We start from the raw sequence: 20,142 nt of genomic DNA, 5'->3' as shown, positions 1-20,142 counted from the left end.
CCAGACCCGGCTGTGCAGCGCCCCCCCCAGTCATCTCTGGGCTGTCCCTGAGCAGGCACCCTCGGGAGGGCCGAGGGCAGCACAGCTTCCCCAGCGGGGGAAGGGCGGGAGGCTTTGCCCAGGGCACACGCGGGCCGGCCTGCTGGTCACGTGTCCGCACAGCAGGTGCTGGTGCTGCATTGAGGCCCCTCCCCCGCCACTGGCCAGCACCGGGCACCCTGCAACCAGGTTTCTCCCAACGCCAGTAGGGTCTCCACCAGGTACCCAGCAGGGCCCAGCCACAGGCACCACTCCACTTCTCACCCCTGCATGGGGATCACATGTTCCACCCCTCAGCCCTGCACGGGAGAGATCACACTCTCTACCACTCACCCCTGCATGGAGGTCACATGTTCCGCCCCTCACCCTTGCAAGGAGGGGATCACACACTCCATCACTCACCCCTGCATGGAGGTCACATGTTCCACCCCTCACCCCTACACAGGAGAGATCACACTCTCTACCACTCCCCCCTGCATGGAGGTCACATGTTCCGCCCCTCACCCCTACAGGTGGAGGTCACACTTCACTCCTCACTCCTGCATGGGATCACGCTCCACCCCTTCCCCTGCAACCTGGCACATGAGCTCACACACCGGGAGCAGCTTTGGCCACTTTGCTCAGACTCTGGTCCTCGGGGGGACTCACCCGCGGCTAGGAAGCAAGCCTGGGCTCCTGTGCCCCAGCGGTCAGGTGTGACCACACGCGTGGCCTTCCCGGGACCCAGGCGACAGGCTGATAGGGACACTCCCCAACAGCAGCGGCCAAGGTCCGGGCTGTGGCCCGCAGCTGCCTGGGGGACGCTCAGGCTCGAGTGCTCCAGGGGAGGGGGAGGCCGGGTGCCCGCAGCACAGACACGGGCGCCAGCTTGTCCTCACGCTGTAATTCAAAGCGAGCCGCCCGGAAGCGTCCCAGCCAGCCTCCGGGCAGGGAGCCGTGGACACAGATGGAAGCTGTCCTGGGCCGGGCTGCTGGCCACACTGTCCACCACGGCAGCAGCCTGAGCACCTGTGGCCCCTGCCCACTCGGGTCCACACCTAAGGCCACACGTGTGGCCAGCCCCACTGCTGAGGTCAGAGTCCGTGAAAAGTCGGTGCCGCCCAACGCGGCTGCCTGGTCCGGGCCGGGCCGTGGGCGCCGGCCTAGCTGCTCCCGCCCGAGGGGCAGCAGGAGCCGCGCCGGGGCAGGGCCGGCTGTGCCCCCTCGCCGTCGCCGGGCAGCTCCGGGTCGGGCAGGGGCTCGCTCGTGCTCTCCTGGTCCCGCCGCAGCCTGCAGGGAAGCAGAGCAGAGGCCTCAGGGCGCCCTGCACAGCCCGGGACCCCTCGGGGACACGCCAGCGGCCCCGCCTCACCTCTCCCTGTTGAAGATCACGAAGTCCTGCTGGATGGCGTCCAGGCAGTCCTGCAGATAGTCGTTCTCCTGGGGACGCGCGGGCACGTCACGGCTGCCCCGGCTGTGCCGCCACCCACAGGGGCCCCCTGGCTCTGGGACCCCGTCTCCCTGCCCTCTGCCGACTGTCACATTCCCTCCTTAGGGTCTGTGTCCCGGGCCTGCCCAGAGGGGAAGCCGGAGCTGGGCCCTGCGTAGGCCAGAGGGTGGGTGTGAGCACTGAGCAGGGGCAGGGCCATCTGATACAGGTGAGGCGTGAGCACAGCTGAGTGTGAGCGCAGGTGTGAGCAGAGGTGAGCGTGAGCAGAGGTGAGTGCAGGTGAGCATGAGCAGGTGAGTATGAGCACAGGTGAGCATAAATGCAGGTGAGTGTAAACAGGTGAGTGCAGGTGAGCGTGAGCAGAGGTGAGCGTAAGCAAAGGTGAGTGTGAGTGCAGGTGAGCATGAGCAGAGGTGAGTGTGAGTGCAGGTGAGCGTGAGCAGAGGTGAGCGTGTGTGCGGGTGAGTGTGAGAAGTGTGAGCAGAGGTGAGTGTGAGTACAGGTGAGCGTGAGCAGAGCTGAGTGAGCGCAGGTGAGTGAGCAGAGGTGAGTGAGTGCAGGTGAGCGTGAGCAAAGGTTAGCACAGGTAAGCGTGAGCAGAGGTGAGTGTGAGCAGAGGTTAGCGTGTGTGCAGGTGAGCGTGAGCAGAGGTGTGAGCAGAGGTGAGTGAGTGCATGTGAGTGAACAGAGGTGAGCGTGAGCAGAGGTGTGAGCAGAGGTGAGTGTGAGCAGAGGTGTGAGCAGAGGTGAGTGTGAGCAGAGGTGAGTGTGAGCAGAGGTGAGTGAGCAGAAGTGAGTGAGCAGAGGTGAGTGTGGGTGCAAGTGAGCGTGAGCAGAGGTGAGCGTGAGCAGAGGTGAGTGGGTGCAAGTGAACGTGAGCAGAGGTGAGCGTGAGCAGAGGTGAGTGTGAGCAAAGGTGAGTGTGGGTGCAAGTGAGCAGAGGTGAGCGTGAGCAGAGGTGAGTGAGCAGAGGTGAGAGTGAGCAGAGGTGAGTGAGCAGAGGTGTGAGCAGAGGTGAGTGAGCAGAGATGAGTGTGAGCAGAGGTGAGTGAGTGCAAGTGAGCGTGAGCAGAGGTGAGTGTGAGCAGAGGCGAGTGTGAGCAGAGGTGTGAGCAGAGGCGAGTGTGAGCAGAGGTGAGCGTGAGCAGAGGCGAGCGTGAGCAGAGGTGTGAGCAGAGGTGAGCGTGAGCAGAGGTGAGTGTGAGCAGAGGTGTGAGCAGAGGTGAGTGTGAGCAGAGGTGTGAGCAGAGGTGAGCGTGAGCAGAGGTGTGAGCAGAGGTGTGAGCAGAGGTGAGTGTGAGCAGAGGTGAATGAGCAGAAGTGAGTGAGCATAGGTGAGTGTGAGCAGAGGTGAGTGTGGGTGCAAGTGAGTGTGAGCAGAGGCGAGTGTGAGCAGAGGCGAGCGTGAGCAGAGGCGAGTGAGCAGAGGTGAGTGAGCAGAAGTGAGTGAGCAGAGGTGAGTGTGGGTGCAAGTGAGTGTGAGCAGAGGCGAGTGTGAGCAGAGGCGAGTGAGCAGAGGCGAGTGCAGGTGAGCGTGAGCGCGGATGCGGGTGCAGTGCTCACCGACTGGGAGCTGTCCCTGCTGCTGTCCCGCGAGCGGTTCTTGGCCAGGCGCTTCTTCTTCTTGTGCAGGGGCTTCGACTCCAGGATCATCTCCTCCAGCTCGAAGGTGGGGTCGCAGTGCAGGCGGCCTTTCTGTGGGGACGCGCCCGGCTCCCTGGGCTCACGCCGGGCACCGCCGGCCGGCCCGACCCCCGGCCCGACCCTGCTGGGCGCCGACCCCCAGCCTGACCCCCGGCCTGACCCCGGCCCGACCCTGCTGGGCACCAACCCCCGGCCTGACCCCCGGCCTGACCCCTGGCCCGACCCTGCTGGGCACCGACCCCCAGCCTCACCCTGCTGGGCGCCGACCCCCGACCTGACCCCTGGCCTGACCCTGCTGGGCGCCGACCCCCGGCCCGACCCTGCTGGGCGCTGACCCCCGGCCCTGACTCACGTTGGGCACGAAGCCAGGCTCCACCTTCTTCTCGCTGAGGTGGTCCCACAGCACGGTGGCCAGTGCAGGCGTGGCCTGCATGTCCTGCAGGCTGGAGCAGCGGTGCCTGGGGTCCACGGTGAGGAGCTGGAACCAGACTGGCTGAGAGGGCAGCGCCCTGCGTCCGGGGCCCGACCACCCACGCCAGGCCTCGGGGGGCCCATGCGAGGCGAGGGAAGGTGGGCTCCAGGCGACGCTGGTCAGCAGAAACTGACCCAGGGGCCAAGGGACAGCGGCAGCTGGGCCTACAGGTGTGCGTGCCGGAGGCCCTGAGTGACCGCCAGACCGCAGTGCCCCAGGGCACCCCCAGTGTGCGGGACCCAAACCAGGAGTGGCCCCAAGGCCCCAGGACAGGAGAGGAGTGCCGAGTTCGGGACCCCCACCCGGGAGCCTGGGCAGGCAAGGGGTGGGTTGGTGCTGGCTCGTGACACACACGCGCAAACCCAGAGCTCTATGGTGCCCCCCACAGAGCCGGGGCCGGGGCCGGGCAGGTGAGTGGCTTGTCCCTGGGCACGTGGGCGCCTGCTGTGCCCACAGTGGTGGCCGAGGAACAGGCACGACGGGGACAGGGCGCCCTGAGGGGCAGGCTGCGGGGACAGGCCGGCGGGAGCGCCGTGGACGCCAGGCCCACCTTGCGCAGCAGGACCACCGTGTCCTTGGACCAGGCGGGCGCGTACTGCACGGTGGCCGTGCCGAAGAGCTGCACGAGCGAGTCCACGGAGCTGCTGGGCTGGATGTCGTACGGCCTCTGGGGAGAAGCGGCGTGAGCAGCCCGGGCCGGGGAGGCCCACCGGAGCGGGAGGGGACAGGGGGGACGGGTCCCCCACACTGGCCGGGGCAGTGACAGGGACAGCCGGGGACGTACCCATCCCCGCAGCAGCTCGTACGCCATCACGCCCACTGACCACCAGTCCACCTCGAAGGAGTAGCCAGTGCCACCGCTGACGAAGGACTGGAAGATCTCCGGAGCTTTCCAGAAAACACCGGCAGCTAGTGCCCGTGGCCCTTCCCGCATCACACCACGACTCCCTTGCCCGTCTCTGGCCTCTGCAGCTGCTGCCGCTGCCCACTGGCCGTGCACTGCCCACTGTTCCCACCACTATCTCTGCCCACTGCCACTGCCCACGGTCCACTGTCACCCGCACTATCCACTGTCTGTCCACTGTCACTGTCCACTGTCACTGCCCACTGTCCCCTCACTGCCCACTGTCCCCATCACTGTCTCTGTCCACTGTCACTACCCACTATCACTGCCCACTGCCCATTGTCCCCTCACTACCCACTATCCCCTTACTGCCCACTGTCCCCATCACTGTCTCTTCCCACTGTCACTGCCCATGGTCCACTGTCACCTGCACTGTCCACTGTCACTGTCCACTGTCTGTCCACTGTCACTACCCACTGTCACTGCCCACTGTCCCCTCACTGCCCACTGTCCCCTCACTGTCACTGCCCACTGTCTCTGCCCACTGTCCCCTCACTGTCACTGCCCACTGTCTCTGCCCACTGTCCCCTCACTGTCACTGCCCACTGTCTCTGCCCACTGTCCCCTCGCTGTCACTGCCCACTGTCTCTGCCCACTGTCCCCTCACTGTCACTGCCCACTGTCTCTGCCCGCTGTCCCTGGCACTGCCCACTACCCTGCCGTGGGGAGCCGAGCGTCCTGCCTGCCCCGGGCGCTCACCCATGTACGGTTTGGTGCCCGCCAGGGCGGTGGCCCTCTCGCCGTCCTTGACGATGGTGGCGATGTTGAAGTCCGTCAGGTGGGCGTGTCCTGCGAGGGGCCCAGTGAGTGTGCCGCCGCGCCCGCCGCCCCGCCCCCGCGCGGGCGCACGCACCTTGCTCGTCCAGGAGGATGTTGTCGGGCTTCACGTCCCTGCGGGGAGAGCCAGACGCGTCCAGGACCCTCCGCGTGCCGCCCAGGCGCGGGGCCAGGCGGGCGGGCCGCGGGGACGCACCTGTGGATGATGTGCTGGCCGCGCAGGTAGTCGAGCGCCAGCGCCAGCTCGCACACGTACAGCCGCACCGTGTCCTCGGAGAAGCGCACGTTGCGCTGCAGGTGGTAGCGCAGGTCCCCGCCCAGCATCAGGTCCACCACCATGAACATGTCCTCCTCGTCCTGGAAGGAGTACCTGCGGGCACCGGGGCTTGGGGAGGCTGCGGGCGGGGCAGCTGGAAGAGGGAGCACCGGCGTGGTCCTCCCGCTCTGTGCGTGGGGTGGGCTCGAGGGGGCGGCGGGGCTCGGCTTGGCATAGCGTGTGACGTGACATGGGACGTGGGGAAGACGGTGGGATGAGGGATGTGGTCGGGCGGGTCGTGAGTGTGTCAGGACATGAGGACCTGTCCTGGCATGAGTGCAAGGCGTGTCCTGTCGTGGGGGGAGCGTCACAGCACAAGGACCTGTCCTGTGGGGGCAGGCATGTCACAGGCATGTTGCATCTGGGGCATGTCTAGGGCGTGTCTGGGGTGTGTTGTGGGTATGTCTGGGGCATGTCACGAGGGCATGTCTGCAGTGGTCCGGCGGGTGTTCCAGGGCATGTCTGGAGCATGTCTGGGGTGTGTAGGTGGCGTGTTTTGGGCATGTCAGGCATGTCTGAGGTGTGTGTGGAGTGTGTCTGGGGGGTCTTGTCTGAGCGTGTCACAGGCATGTCTGGGGTGTGTTTGGGGTGCGTCTGGGCATGTCTGGGGCATGTCACAGGTGTGTCTAGGCGTGTTGCAGGCGTGTCTGGGTGCTCGCTCACCACAGGTTCACCAGGAACGTGTGCTCGATCTCCTGCAGGATCTCCAGCTCCCGGAAGACGTTGCGCACCTCGTCCCGCTCCACGCACTGCTGCTTGTTCATGTACTTCATGGCAAACATCTTCTCCGTGTCCCGCTTCTGCACGATGCACACCTGGCGGGGGGTCGGAGCATGTCCCCGCACTCCCCTTAGCCCAGCCTCCCGGTGTCAGGGCCCACCCTCAGAGCCCGGGCCGGGCCCCCGAGGGTCGGCTCCTGCTGGCCGCCCTCCGCAGGGGAACCCGCAGAGGCCTGGTGGGATCAACCACCTATCCACCCGGGGGGCCTCCGGGCGCTCCCTTCGGGCCTGCAGCCTGAGACCCCTGCACCCTCTCCTGGGCGTCACCCCTACCTTGCCAAAGCTGCCTTTCCCGATGGCCCGCAGGATCTGGAAGTGGTCAAAGTTCACTGTGGGCACAAGAGGGGGAGGGGTGAGGTGGCAGCCAAGCCCCAGCCCTGAACCCCACAAATAGGACCCCCACCCCAGCCCCACGGACAGGAGCCCCCCCATGACCCGCTTGCCCTTGAGGCAGATTCAGACCTGAGAGGAACAGGATGGCGCCTGCAGGGGTGAGGGGAGGACCCCAGCGCACCCATGAACACAACTTCAGGGGGTGCCGAGTCTGCCCAGAACCCCCAGTGAGCCCCAGGCAAGCACCCTCGGGCGCACACTCCCGCCTGCACCCCAGGGACACCCTGCGAGGCCACCGCTTGTTACTGGGGCACACGGGGACGCGTGTTCATGGCTGCCCGAGGTTCGGACGCAGGGAGCCCCAGGGACGGGGCACCACACGTGGCTTCCACCTGCCAGGCCTGGCCGGACACCCCCGTTTCCTGTCTGCCAGGACTGTGGGGGCTGCTCGGGGCCTGGGCCCTTCCTCCCGAAAAGCTTAGGTGGAGCACAGTCCCGAGGGCTGAGGGGGAGCAGAAAGGCAGAGGTCAGGCCCCACCCCTCCGGCCACCCCGGCCCAGGGGCGCTGCAGGCTCTGCGTGCCCCCAGCGGGACCCCGCCCACCTGACAGAAGCCCCTAGCACAGACGGCCCAGGGCCTCCCTGCTGAGGAGGCAGCAGTGGGGTCCCAGCCCCCCCCTTCACTCAAGCCCCCCCCCCCCAGCTGCAGCCCAGCAGGCCTGGGGCTTCCCCCACACTGGGGTCCAACAGCAGCCGCCTGAGGGTCCCTCGACCCCGGGCCACTCTGAGGGGGCGGCTGCGGGCACCTGGGGTCATGACTCTGGAAAGCCGGCGAGAGCCAGCGACGGCCAGTTGCCAGGAGACCTGTTGGGCACAGCTGCCCTCCAGCCCTGGGGGGCTGGGGCACCCCCAGGAAGCTCCAGGCCCCAGACCCCAACACGGGCCTTGCCCCCATGAAGCCCCGACTGCCTTGGCTGCAGCACCTTCAATGGGCCGTAGCGCAGCAGACATGGTGCACATGCACGGGCACGTGTGTGATGTGCATGAGTGACCTGCATGCATGTGTGTACGGCTTGCCCTGGGTGAGCCTGTGTGCCTGCACATGTGTGGGCATGTGTGTATCTGTGCACGAGACGTGTGTACATGTGTGCATAGCTTTGCCCCTGCACATGTGTGCACGTGTGCACAGGTGTGGGTGTCTGTTCTGCACATGTGCATTTCCACATGCACGTGCTGATGTGTTGGTGTGCATGAATGTCTGCATGTGTTCCTGCACCTCTGTGGATCTGTGTGCACAGCTGTGTGGCCATGTCTCTACATGCACCGGCATGTCAGACCAATGCACCTGGGTCACACCCAACTCAGACCACCCGGGTCTCTGTTTCAGCCACATGGATACCTGTACATGCAAGTGTCTGCTCATGATGTAGCCGAGTGGGTCCCTGGGTGTCAGATGACTGCCTCTTCACACATGTTCATGTGCACATTTGTGTGCATAGTGCATATAAACACATGTCCTGGGGTGTGCCTGTGCCTGTATATGTGTGTTCGGGTGAACACATGTATATGAACATATGCCTGTGCATGTGCTCTAGGCTTGCCTCCCTGTCTACATGTTCATGTACATGTGATACACATGCATCCCTGCGTGCATGTTTAAACATGTGTATGCACACACATGTGGCATGTGCATGTGTCTGTCTTCTCATATATGTCAGTGTGACATGTGTGTCTGTAACCGGGTGCATGGCGTCAGCAGCTCTGGCCCAGCTTTCACAGGCACATCTTGTCTGGCTCTGCCTGCTCTGTGGGAACAGCCGTTCCTGGGTAAGATTCTGCTGGGCTGGCCCTCTCTCCAGAGCCCGGGGGCTGGGGAGCGGCTGCGGGTGCAGGGGGGCGGCTGAGGGGCTGAGGAAGCTACTGCGGGTGCAGGGGGGGCGACTGCGGGTGCAGGGGGAGCGGGGAGCGGCTGCGGGTGCACGGGGGAGCGGGTGCAGGGGGGCGGCTGAGGGGCTGAGGAAGCTGCTGCGGGTGCAGGGGGGTGGCTGAGGGGCTGAGGAAGCTGCTGCGGGTGCAGGGGAAGCGCCTGAGGGGCTGAGGAAGCGGCTGCGGGTGCAGGGGGGGCGGCTGCCAGGCTGCTGCCTCTGGCGGGAGCTGACCCAGGCATTAGGAGGCTCCAGGCACTGATCCCTCTGGGCCTCCCAGATGTCCTCGCGGGCCCAGAGCTGCAGCCTGTTGCTCAGAGGTGGGATGCCCAGGGCCACTTAGCGCCAGGAGCAATTAACACCCGGCAGGAAATCCTCACCCGGCAGCCGCCCTCCGGGCCTCCTCCACTCTGCAGTACCAACCGGCACCAACAGAGGGAGCTGCTGCCCCCCAAACGGGCTGGTCCCCCCCGCAAGTCGGGGCAGATGCAGGCTGGGGAACTGTGTGTGTCCCAGGGGTCGGCTCAGGGCGCTGCTATGGGAGGAGGAAGAGGGAGGAAGGAGGGAGGGGCAGGAGAGGCAGCGAGTGAAGGCCTGTCCCCACGAGGGTGCTGACCGTGGGCCACAGCAGCTGGAGCCTGCACGGAGAGCTGGTCTGGGACAGAGGCCCGGCATCTGCAGATGCAGGAGGGGGCGCGCTGGGTCAGGCCGGCGGGGGAGGGAGGACGTGAGGCGGTGAGGCTGGGTGGGCTCGGCTGGGCTCTGGCACCGGCCAGGCCGCCCTGTGCAGCGGGAACGGGCCGAGGAACTGCCGTGGGGCCTCAGCGGCAGGGAGAGCTGCCCTGTCCACGCTGCCCCACACCTGGGCACGGCCTGACTCCAGACCGAGGCCTGAGAAGGCGGGGGGTGCCTGCTGACCAGATCTCCGGGCTAACAACGAAAGTGAGCCAAGGAGCCTGGTCAGAGGGGGGCTCGAGGGGCGCTCTGTCGCCCCCCTCAGGCAACGGCCTCCAGGAGCAGGGCGAGGGTCCTCACACCCCACCCACCCACTCTGAGCAGGAGGTGGGGCAACTCCGCCAGCAGGCAGCACTGCGGAGAGCTGTCCACGGTGCCACCATGGTACTGAGCACCCAGCTGACCACAGTGCTGACCAGGGTGCCCAACACGGCACTAAACAGTGCTGACCATGGTACTGACCTCAGAGCTGGCCACGGTACTAAACACGCTACTAAACAGTTGCTGACCATGGTACTGACCACACCGCTGCCCTCAGTACTGTGAAGCTGACCATCTGTGCTGGCTATCCTGTGGCACTGTCCAGGGGGTGCTGGTGACGGAAATGTCCCTGGGTGCCATCCCGGGTGCTGAGGGTGCTGACCACAGGACACTCAAGGGGTCTGGTCAAGGTGGCCGGCCTTCCTTCTTCCGTCCAGAGGCAGCTCAGCCGTGAGTTTCTGAGGTGAGGCCAGGGAGGGCCGCAGCCTCCAGACCGCAGAGCTGTGGGGTGAAGACCCCTTCCACGCGTGCTGGTGCCGAGTGCTATATCGGGTGTGGTCAAGGCGGCCACCTTCTACGTGCCCCCAGGCTCGGGGGCCGGGGGGCTAGGCTGGGAGGCACCGCCCCCGACACACTGAAGGGAGAGCGCTGGCCGCGTCCACGGCGAGGAGGTGCTGGGCTTCGTCCTGGGGCACAGGGCTGGGGGCCAGGGCAGCTCCCTGACCAGCGGGTAGCTGGTTCCAGCAGCCTGGTCACACCAAGGCTCCACCAGGGGCTGTGGACGCAGTGTTGGACCATACCCGGGTCTGAGCTTCCCACCACAGTGAGCTAACCGGCTCTGTGCTGCTCCCTCCTGGGGCTGCTCCCTCCTCTGAGCTGCTCCCTCCTGGGGCTCCTCCCTCCTCTGAGCTGCTCCCTCTCTGGGGCTGCTCCCTCCCCTGAGCTGCTCCTTTCCCTGAGCTGCTCCCTCCCCAGGGCTGCTCCCTCCCCAGGGCTGCTCCTTCCTCTGAGCTGCTCCCTCTCCGGGGCTGCTCCTTCCTCTGAGCTGCTCCCTCCCCAGGGCTGCTCCCTCCTCTGAGCTGCTCCCTCTCCGGGGCTGCTCCCTCCTCTGAACTACTCCCTACCCAGGCCTGCTCCCTCCCTAGGGCTGCTCCCTCTCTGGGGCTGCTCCCTCCCCAGGTCTGCTCCTTTCCCTGAGCTGCTCCTTCCCCTGAGCTGCTCATTCCCCAGGGCTGCTCCCTTCTCTGAGCTGCTCCCCAGGCCTGCTCCCTCCCCAGGCCTGCTCCCTTCTCTGAGCTGCTCCCCAGGCCTGCTCCCTCCCCAGGCCTGCTCCCTCCCCAGGCCTGCTCCCTCCCTAGGGCTGCTCCCTCCCCAGGCCTGCTCCCTCCCCAGGCCTGCTCCCTCCCTAGGGCTGCTCCCTCCCCAGGCCTGCTCCCTCTCTAGGGCTGCTCCCTCCCCAGGCCTGCTCCCTCCCCAGGCCTGCTCCCTCCCCAGGCCTGCTCCCTCCCTAGGGCTGCTCCCTCCCCAGGGCTGCTCCCTCCCCTGAGCTGCTCCCAGCTCTGAGTTGCTCCTGCCCCTGAGTGGCCGGTTCTTTGTCAGGGGCCTTGAGAATCACCCGTCCAAGGCAGCCAAAGTCCTGGCCCTGCAGCCCCTGGTCTGGACCCAACAGCCCAGTTCTGAGCCCCAGCTGAAGTTCTGACCCCACCCCTGGTCGAGGCCTCATCGTGGCCTTTCCAGTGGCCTCAGTGCCTCAGAGCTGGGCAGGAAGACACCACAGTCAGCGTTACGGGAACCAACGGGCGGGTGCACCCTGGGATGGGTGAAGCCACATCAGTAAACTCACCCTTGGGGGCAGGACAGTCACCACTCAACTGCACACGCAAAGTGCCCGGAGCACCACAGAGCCTGCCTGGAGCTACAGCCCACGGCAGACCACGCAGACCACCCGCGTCAGATAGCCCAGACCACCCGGGTCCGAGGGCGCAGGGTGAGTCTGAGGGTGCAGGATAGAGGGTGAAGGGCAGAGGGTCTCCATCCCTTCACAACACATGCTCCGCCCAAAGGGCCAGTTCCTCTTTCCTGCACACCTCTCCACAGCTCTCACACGCCCTCCACAGCCCCCATAACCCCCTCCACAGCCCCCATAACCCCTCCACAGCCCCCATAACCCCCTCCACAGCCCCCATAACCCCTCCACAGCCCCCATACACCCTCTCCACAGCCCCCATACACCCCCTCCACAGCTCCTGACACCCTCTCCACAGCTCTCACACGCCCTCCACAGCCCCCACACACCCCCTCCACAGCCCCCATACACCCCCTCCACAGCCCCCATACACCCCCTCCACAGATCCCACACACCCTCTCCACAGCCCCCATACACCCTCTCCACAGCCCCCATACACCCCCTCCACAGATCCCATACACCCTCTCCACATCACCCATACACCCCCCCACAGCTCCTGACACCCTCTCCACAGCTTTCACACGCCCTCCACAGCCCCCATACACCCCCTCCACAGATCCCATACACCCCCTTCACAGCCCCCATACACCCCCTCCACAGATCCCATACACCCCCTCCACAGCCCCCATACACCCTCTCCATATCACCCATACACCCCCTCCACAGCTCCTGACACCCTCTCCACAGCTCTCACACGCCCTCCACAGCCCCCATAACCCCCTCCACAGCCCCCACACACCCCCTCCACAGCCCCCATACACCCCCTCCACAGCCCCCATACACCCCCTCCACAGCCCCCACACACCCCCTCCACAGATCCCACACACCCTCTCCACAGCCCCCATACACCCTCTCCATATCACCCATACACCCCCTCCACAGCTCCTGACACCCTCTCCACAGCTCTCACACACCCTCCACAGCCCCCATACACCCCCTCCACAGCCCCCATACACCCCCTCCACAGCCCCCACACACCCCCTCCACAGCCCCCATACACTCCCTCCACAGCTCCCACACACCCTCTCCACAATTCCCGCACACCCTCTTCTCCACAGCCCCCATACACCCTCTCCACAGCCCCTTACACCCTCTCCACAGCTACTAACACCCTCTCCACAGCCCCTTACACCCTCTCCACAGCCCCTTACACCCTCTCCACAGCTCCCGCACACCCTCTCCACAATTCCTGCACACCCTCTTCTCCACAGATCCCATACACCCTCTCCATAGCCCCCATATACCCCCTCCACAGATCCCATAACCCCCTCCACAGCCCCCATACACCCCCTCCACAGCTCCCACACACCCTCTTCTCCACAGCCCCCATACACCCTCTCCACAGCCCCTTACACCCTCTCCACAGCTACTAACACCCTCTCCACAGCCCCTTACATCCTCTCCACAGCTCCCGCACACCCTCTCTACAGCCCCCATATACCCCCTCCACAGATCCCATAACCCCCTCCACAGCCCCCATACACCCCCTCCACAGCTCCCACACACCCTCTTCTCCACAGCCCCCATACACCCTCTCCACAGCCCCTTACACCCTCTCCACAGCTACTAACACCCTCTCCACAGCCCCTTACACCCTCTCCACAGCCCCCATACACCCTCTCCACAGCTCCTGACACTCTCTCCACAGCTCCCACACACCCTCTCCACAGCTCCCACACACCCTCTTCTCCACAGCCCCCATACACCCTCTCCACAGCTCCCTCACACCCTCTCCACAGTTCCCGCACACTCTCCACATCACCCATACACCCCCTCCACAGATACCATACACCCCCTCCACAGCCCCCATACACCCTCTCCACAGCCCCCATACACCCTCTCCACATCACTCATATACCCCCTCCACAGCTCCCATACACCCTCTCCACAGCTCCCGCACACCCTCTTCTCCACAGCCCCCATACACCCTCTCCACAGCTCCTGACACCCTCTCCACAGCCCTTGACACCCTCTCCACAGCTCCTGACACCCCCTCCACAGTTCCTGCACACTCTTTCTACAGCCCCCATACACCCCCTCCACAGCCCCTGATACCCTCTCCACAGCTCCCTGACACCCTCTCCAGAGCTCCCGCACACCCTCTTCTCCACAGCCCCCATACACCCTCTCCACAGCTCCCTCACACCCTCTCCACAGTTCCCGCACACTCTCCACATCACCCATACACCCCCTCCACAGATACCATACACCCCCTCCACAGCCCCCATACACCCTCTCCACAGCCCCCATACACCCTCTCCACATCACTCATATACCCCCTCCACAGCTCCCATACACCCTCTTCACAGCTCCCGCACACCCTCTTCTCCACAGCCCCCATACACCCCCTCCACAGCTCCTGACACCCTCTCCACAGCCCTTGACACCCTCTCCACAGCTCCTGACACCCCCTCCACAGTTCCTGCACACTCTTTCTACAGCCCCCATACACCCCCTCCACAGCCCCTGATACCCTCTCCACAGCTCCCTGACACCCTCTCCAGAGCTCCCGCACACCCTCTTCTCCACAGCCCCCATACACCCTCTCCACAGCTCCCGCACACCCCCTCTACAGTTCCTGCACACTCTCTCCACAGCTCCCATACACCCTCTCCACAGCTCCCGCAAACTCTCTCCACAGCTCCTGATACCCTCTCCACAGTTCCCGCACACCCTCTCCGCAGCTCCTGACACCCCCTCCACAGCTCCCGCACACCCTCTCCACAGCTCCTGATACTCTCTCCACAGTTCCCACACACTCTCCACAGCTCCCGCACACCCTCTCCACAGCCCCCATACACCCTCTCCACAGCTCCTGACACCCTCTCCACAGCTCCCGCACACCCCCTCCACAGCCCCTGATACCCTCTCCACAACTCCGACACCCTCTCCATAGCTCCCGCACACCCCCTCCACAGCCCCTGATACCCTCTCCACAACTCCGACACCCTCTCCATAGCTCCCGCACACTCTCTCCACAGCTCCCATACACCCTTTCCACAGCTCCCGCAAACTCTCTCCACTGCTCCTAACACCCTCTCCACAGCCCCTGACACTCTCTCCACAGTTCCCGCACACCCTCTCCACAGCTCCTGACACCCTCTCCACAGTTCCCGCACACCCTCTCCACAGCTCCTAATACCCTCTCCACAGCTCCCGCATACTCTCTCCACAGCTCCCACATGCCCTTCCACAGTTCCCGCATGCCTTCTCCACAGTTCCCGCACACCCTCTCCATAGTTCTCACAACCCTCTCCATAGCTCCCACATGCCCTTCCACAGCTCCCGCACACCCTCTCCACAGCTTCTGCACACAGATATGCATCCACTGGAGGGCAATGGGCAGGTGGGGTCGTGGAGGACAATCTCCATGTCTCCTCCCCGTCCTGTCAGTCTGCAGTGCCCAGGCGTGCTGGGGATGGAGAGGCTTTTTAAGAAATCTGTATTTTGTACCTATTTCAGTGGGTCTGGAAGGTGATGTGAAAGCTACAAAGCTGTTACATTAGTGCTGGGTTATGTAAGACACCGACTGTCTCACTTTTTGTTACATAAATGAAAAGCCATAAAGAAATAAATATCATCCTGGCCCCAGTGTCCAGACAAGATGGGAGCCCTAGCATCGATCACGCAAACCAGGACACGTCTAGGAGCTGCACTCAGCCTGCCGGGAGCCACTGCCTGCCAGGGCTGGAGCTACAGCCGGAGTCCTCCGGGGGCCCCGTGGGGGCTGGCGTCCAGGAAAACCCAGGGACGCCAGGAGGCCGAGGTAGGACAGAAGCAGCCAGGACAGCAGACTTGAGGAGACGGAGCCCCGGGGGAGCACCCCCCGCTTCCCGTGCCCGGGGCAGGTGTGGTGTTAGCACCATCCCAGCTTCTGACCGTGAGAACAAGCAAAGAATCACGACCACAGAACCACAGGAGCAGAACGAACTTCACAGAGGCGTGGCCACCGAGCCAGTCTCAGAGCCACACCCACAGAGCCACAGCCAGAGAACCTCCGCTCCACGGGAGCAGAGGCGTGCCAGAGAGCCACAGTCGCGAGCCACAGCCACAGACCACAGCCACAGACCACAGCCACAGACCACAGCCACAGAGTCAGAGCCACAGACCACAACCACAGAACCACAACCACAGAACCACAGACCAAAGAACCACAACCACAGAGCCAGAACCACAGAGCCACAACCACAGAACCACAACCACAAGACCACAACCACAGAGTCACAGCCGCAGAACCACAACCAAAGACCACAGCCACAGAGCCACAGCCACAACCACAGAACTACAGCCACAGAGCCACAAGCACAGAACCACGTTCGCAGTCACACCTGTAGCACACAGAGGCCGGCCTCTCCTCTGCAGCTTCATCCACTTCTCTCTCTCTCCCTTCTCTCTTGGCTTCCCCATTCTCCAACTCAAACCACATCAGCAAATGTGCTGGAGCCAGCGTGACTCAGAAACCTGATGGTCAGCTGCTAAGCGGGAAGAGAAAGGGGGACAAGCCTGGGGACATGGTGAGGGTCCACATGGCAGCATGAGGAGGGGGGCAGTGTCTCTGCCTCGCCCCGCAGGGCCCTGGGAGCAGGCGGGGACAGGAGCGCCCGCGGGGTCTGGGCCAGGCTGACACTGGGTCCGAGAAGCTGGCAGGGAGGGGCCTGCGAGGTGCAGCCCCCTTGAAGTGTGCACGGAGACCCCGGGAGACAGCAAGGCTTGAGGCCACGTCACGCCTGAGTCACTCCGCTTGTACTTGGGTGTCAGGCTGAGATACACACACGTGCCACGTGCACTGGGACCCCCAGAGCCCCCTCGGCGTGGCTGCACACCGGGAGATCCCCCGGCCCGGTCTGGACGCTGAGGACAGGGCTGACAGGACGTGGGTGCTGGTGCAGCGGCCTCGTGGACCAGAGTGGACAAAGGTCAGTGAGGACAGATGCCAGCTGCGGCGGGCAGAGCCCCCTGCTGAGCAGAGCCCCCTGCCGGCGCCCACAGAGGGAGGGGGCGCCCGAGGAAGGCGCCTCCGGAGGCACCGCGGGCTGGCGGCTCACTCCTATTTTTAATCCGGTGGGGGCGAGGCTCCCTCCCACCCCCTCCCTCTCCTGCTCCAGGACTTAAATAACACGGCACTGCCTTTGCCCGTGGGCCGGGGGGCAGTGTCGGGGGAGGCGGCCCGGCCCGCAGAGCAGCCGGGGCATCGCTCTGCGTCTGAAATGCCAGCGCCGCCTTGGGCAGTGCCCACACCCCCACTCGGGGAGGGCGCAGGGGGCGGCCACGTGGAGGAAGGGATGAGCCGGGCGCTGGGCGGGCAGAGGGCGGGCGGGCAGATGGAGAGCGGCTGCGCAGGGAGGCGGCAGCAGCCCGGCCTCAGGGCCACTGAGGGGGGCACGGGCGCAGGCCCACCTGCCCCAGGTAACCCCACAGAGAACCAGGCTGGGCCCTTCTGGATCCACGGCCCAAGATGCCACAGGTGGGCCTGGCCCTCCGGGGAGGGGCTCCTTCCCCCCCCACAGTGCCCAGGCGGTCCCGGGCACACGGGCTGGGAGAGGAGGGGGCACGGGGGTGTGGCAGCCTGCACCTCCCCGGCCCGTGGCAGACTCGGGCTCCCCCCTGCACTGCACACTGGCCGGTGGCCCAGGTCACAGTGCTCATTGGTCCTGGAAGCCCGGAAGTGTCGGGAGGGGCAGGCGGCCCTCCAGGAGCGTCCCCTCGCGCAGGGCCGTCGGGACGCTGCGGGATCACCCCGGGCGAGGCTGAGCGCAGGGCCACACGCGCTGCAATGTGTGACGGGAAGCAGGGAGAGGCAGGGCCCAGGGCGAGGCTGACCTCAGAGCTGGGCCGGGAGAGGGCCTGGCAGGGCAGCGGGACGGCCGCGACCAAACACGTCCACCCTGAGAGCGGCGGGGAAGGCGCCACCCAGAGGCCCTGACGACCCCCTGGGGGGCTGCCGCAGGCCTGGGCAAGGCCCTCCCCCAGAGGGGCTGGGGCGGTGGAGCTCGCCGGCGGGGTGCTGGTGTCCCCGCACTGCTGGGCCTGGCTGGGTGGGGAGCAGACACGGCCTGGGGCCCCCCAGAGTTAGGACGGTACGAGCAGAGGCTGAAGAAAGGCAACACATCCAGCTCCAGGCTGGCCAGGAACGGGGAGTCCCTCCCCCCGCCAGGGTGCTCCCCTCCCGTGCTGGCCAGGGCCCCACATCCTGCCTCGTCCAGTACCCACCACAGCCCTGTCGCACCCAAGCCAGCCCCTTTCGCAGGTGGGCGGTGTTAGTGGGAGACGGAGAGTCGCGGACAGGCCTACAGGGACACGGGCCGAGCAGGTGTCCTCAGTGACCCCAGACACACAGGCAGACACACAAACACATGCAGATGCACAGACTCACAGACACACTTGCTAACAGACACACATATACATGCTAACACACATACCAGCACAGAGACACACATGCACACACATGCACACACTAACACACACACATGCCCCCTGCCCCCAGTGCCCGCAGGTCAGATCAGGCTGGAGGCCCGCCCCGTGGCCCGGTCCCCGGCGGGGGACGGGATTCCTCGAAGCCTTCGAGCATCGCTAGAAGCCGCACAGCTGCTGCCCGCTCCTGCCCACGTGAGCGCTCGGCCCACCTTCCACGCTGCCGACACGAAACATCTCGTTTCCTAGAGGACAGGCCACCAGCGACCCACCCTGCTCACCCCTGGGACCCCTGCCCTCACCACCAGCAGCCCCGCGGTCAGGGGCCCCCCAGGGCTGTGCTAGCAGCAGGTCAGTGTGGGGCCGGTGCTGGGGCAGAGGCTGACACGGGTCCTGCCTGCCCTGCAGGGGCGTGAGCAGCAGCCCCAGAGGGACAGGCCAGGGCCGGGCAGTGGCCCTGCACGCGCAGGAGGTGCTGATTAGGTGGCTCCTCCCTGTGAGCCCCAGCCCCAGAGCGGGGCCCGCCACTGCCACTGGCCAGGGCGGCCTGTGTCCATCTCGGCCCCTCTCATGGAAGCGGCCCAAGTCCCGAGACAGGTGGCGGCCACAATGCCCGTCTCCCGGGAGCAGAGTTCCCTCGCTCCAATCTCCTTGGGGCTGTGACCTGCACGGACCAGACTTCCCTGCCACCAGAGGGAAGGCAGAGACCACACGCCTGACCCACCCCTAGCCAGAGCTCCAGGGCCCAGGCTGGCCAGCACACGCCCACGGCACGCGCCTCCCCGCACACGCCCTCGCAGGCGACCCTCGCACAGGGCCCACGGCACACCAGTGCACAGGCTGAGCCTGGGACCCGGTGCTCTCCCTGGAGGCCCAGCCCAGGGAGCCCCCTGCTGACCAGACCCAGGGGAGCCCCCAGGGGCTCCTGTGGCTCTCTGGGCCAGTGGCCAGGACACAGCGTCTGCCGTCACCCACACGGCCCAGCCGATCACTGCAGTTTCCTATAAGGCTTAAATTATTTACGGGAACGAATAGCGCGGCCCCGGGCACCGCGGCTCCACGATGATCAAAGCTGCAGCCGAGGGGAAGGCAGAGGCGGGTCCCACTATTTTAAGAAACTGGGAAACATTGAGCGTCACCAGGGCACCACCGGGCTCCAGGGGACGCAGGGCGCCAGTCACCTGTGCCTGAGCCACCCCCGCAGGGCCCCCCTGAGAAGCCCCCAGTGTCCCAACCTGCAGCAAGACCGCAGGAGGACCTGCGCAAATCAGTGGGCCAAAGGCCAGGCCACCGCTGGGTGCAGCCAGTGCGGACTTGGTGGACCAGCTGGGCCCCACCTGTGGGGCGCCCGGTTCCCAGCACACCCAGGCTGCTCCGCCCGGCCCTGGTGGCTGGCGGGGCCTCGGAGGACGCAGGCCGGCGCCCTGGCGCGTGGGCACCGCTGGCAGGGCGGGCGCGCGCGTTTCCTTGGAGACCGTGGCGCGGGGACGGCCCCACCCGGTGGCCACGGTCCCGCCGCGTGGGAGCGCGGGTGCCCACGCCGTGGCCGAGCTGGGTCCCGCCCGCCGCGCTCACCGTCCTCTTTGTCGTCAAACACCGGCCTCCGCGCCGTGGCCGCCGACATGGACGAGCTCATCCGCTTCTTCCACTTGCTCCACGCGAAGAGCGGGCGCGGCTGCGCGCGGGCATCGCCCGAGTCCCGGCGGGGCTGGCTGGCGGCGGGCGGCGGCGCGGGGGGCGGCGAGCCGGGGGGCGCCGCCGCGCCGCTGCCCCTGCGCTCCGCGCCGCTCCTCATGGCCAGGCCGGGGCTCGGGGCATGGCCCACAGCGGCGCGCGGCGAGCGGAGCCGGCGGCCGGCAGCGCCTCCTGCGCGCGGGGCTGCCGCGGGCTGAGCGCACCGCGCGGGGCGGGGCCGGGCCGGCGCGGGGCGGAGCGACGGGGCCCGGGCGGAGCGACGCGGGACGGGGCGGAGGGACGCGGGGACCCGGCGGAGAGACGCGGGACCCGGCGGAGGGACGCGGGGACGAGGCGGAGAGACGCGGGACGGGGTGGAGAGACGCGGGACGGGGTGGAGAGACGCGGGACGGGGTGGAGAGATGCGGAACGGGGTGGAGAGACGCGGGACCGGGCGGAGGGACGCGGGGACGAGGCG

At 66.0% G+C, this 20,142-nt stretch overlaps 1 protein-coding gene across 4 annotated transcripts; it reads right to left on the bottom strand.

Moving 5' to 3' along the window:
* Window positions 1–579: 579 nt before the first annotated feature.
* Window positions 580–19,800, bottom strand: STK32C (serine/threonine kinase 32C). Of its 4 annotated transcripts, none has more exons than XM_055118961.1 (12): window positions 19,566–19,800; window positions 6,634–6,689; window positions 6,245–6,396; window positions 5,462–5,635; window positions 5,342–5,379; window positions 5,188–5,277; window positions 4,369–4,472; window positions 4,135–4,251; window positions 3,465–3,570; window positions 3,032–3,163; window positions 1,391–1,458; window positions 580–1,308 (listed from the first exon to the last, which is right to left on the bottom strand). In XM_055118961.1, exons 1-12 carry the CDS (start codon window positions 19,783–19,785, stop codon window positions 844–846), a joined length of 1,722 nt encoding a protein of 573 aa, XP_054974936.1. In that variant the 5' UTR covers window positions 19,786–19,800; the 3' UTR covers window positions 580–843. The 4 variants fall into 4 exon arrangements, 3 of the variants coding, with proteins under 3 accessions (XP_054974936.1, XP_054974937.1, XP_054974938.1); XM_055118962.1 differs by having other exon boundaries at window positions 1,043–1,308; window positions 3,465–3,590; XM_055118963.1 differs by having other exon boundaries at window positions 1,043–1,308; window positions 3,032–3,159.
* Between the last annotated feature and the right edge of the window lie 342 nt (window positions 19,801–20,142).

This window comes from Sorex araneus, chromosome 11 (genome assembly GCF_027595985.1).
Source record: "Sorex araneus isolate mSorAra2 chromosome 11, mSorAra2.pri, whole genome shotgun sequence".
Classification (NCBI taxonomy): Eukaryota; Metazoa; Chordata; class Mammalia; order Eulipotyphla; family Soricidae; genus Sorex; species Sorex araneus.
The sequence above is the reverse complement of the archived record's forward strand: the minus strand, read 5'-3'. Positions and strand labels throughout refer to the sequence as shown.

What these genes read in the sequence shown, in the direction of transcription:
- STK32C (XM_055118961.1), bottom strand. Translation starts at nt 19,785, where the DNA reads ATGAGGAGCGGCGCGGAGCGCAGGGGCAGCGGCGCGGCGGCGCCCCCC. An exon ending in GGAAAGGCAGCTTTGGCAAG is followed by an intron (nt 6,397 to 6,633) that starts GTAGGGGTGACG and finishes ACCCCCCGCCAG; the next exon opens with GTGTGCATCGTGCAGAAGCG. An exon ending in GTGATCTTCAACAGGGAGAG is followed by an intron (nt 1,309 to 1,390) that starts GTGAGGCGGGGC and finishes GCTTCCCTGCAG; the next exon opens with GCTGCGGCGGGACCAGGAGA.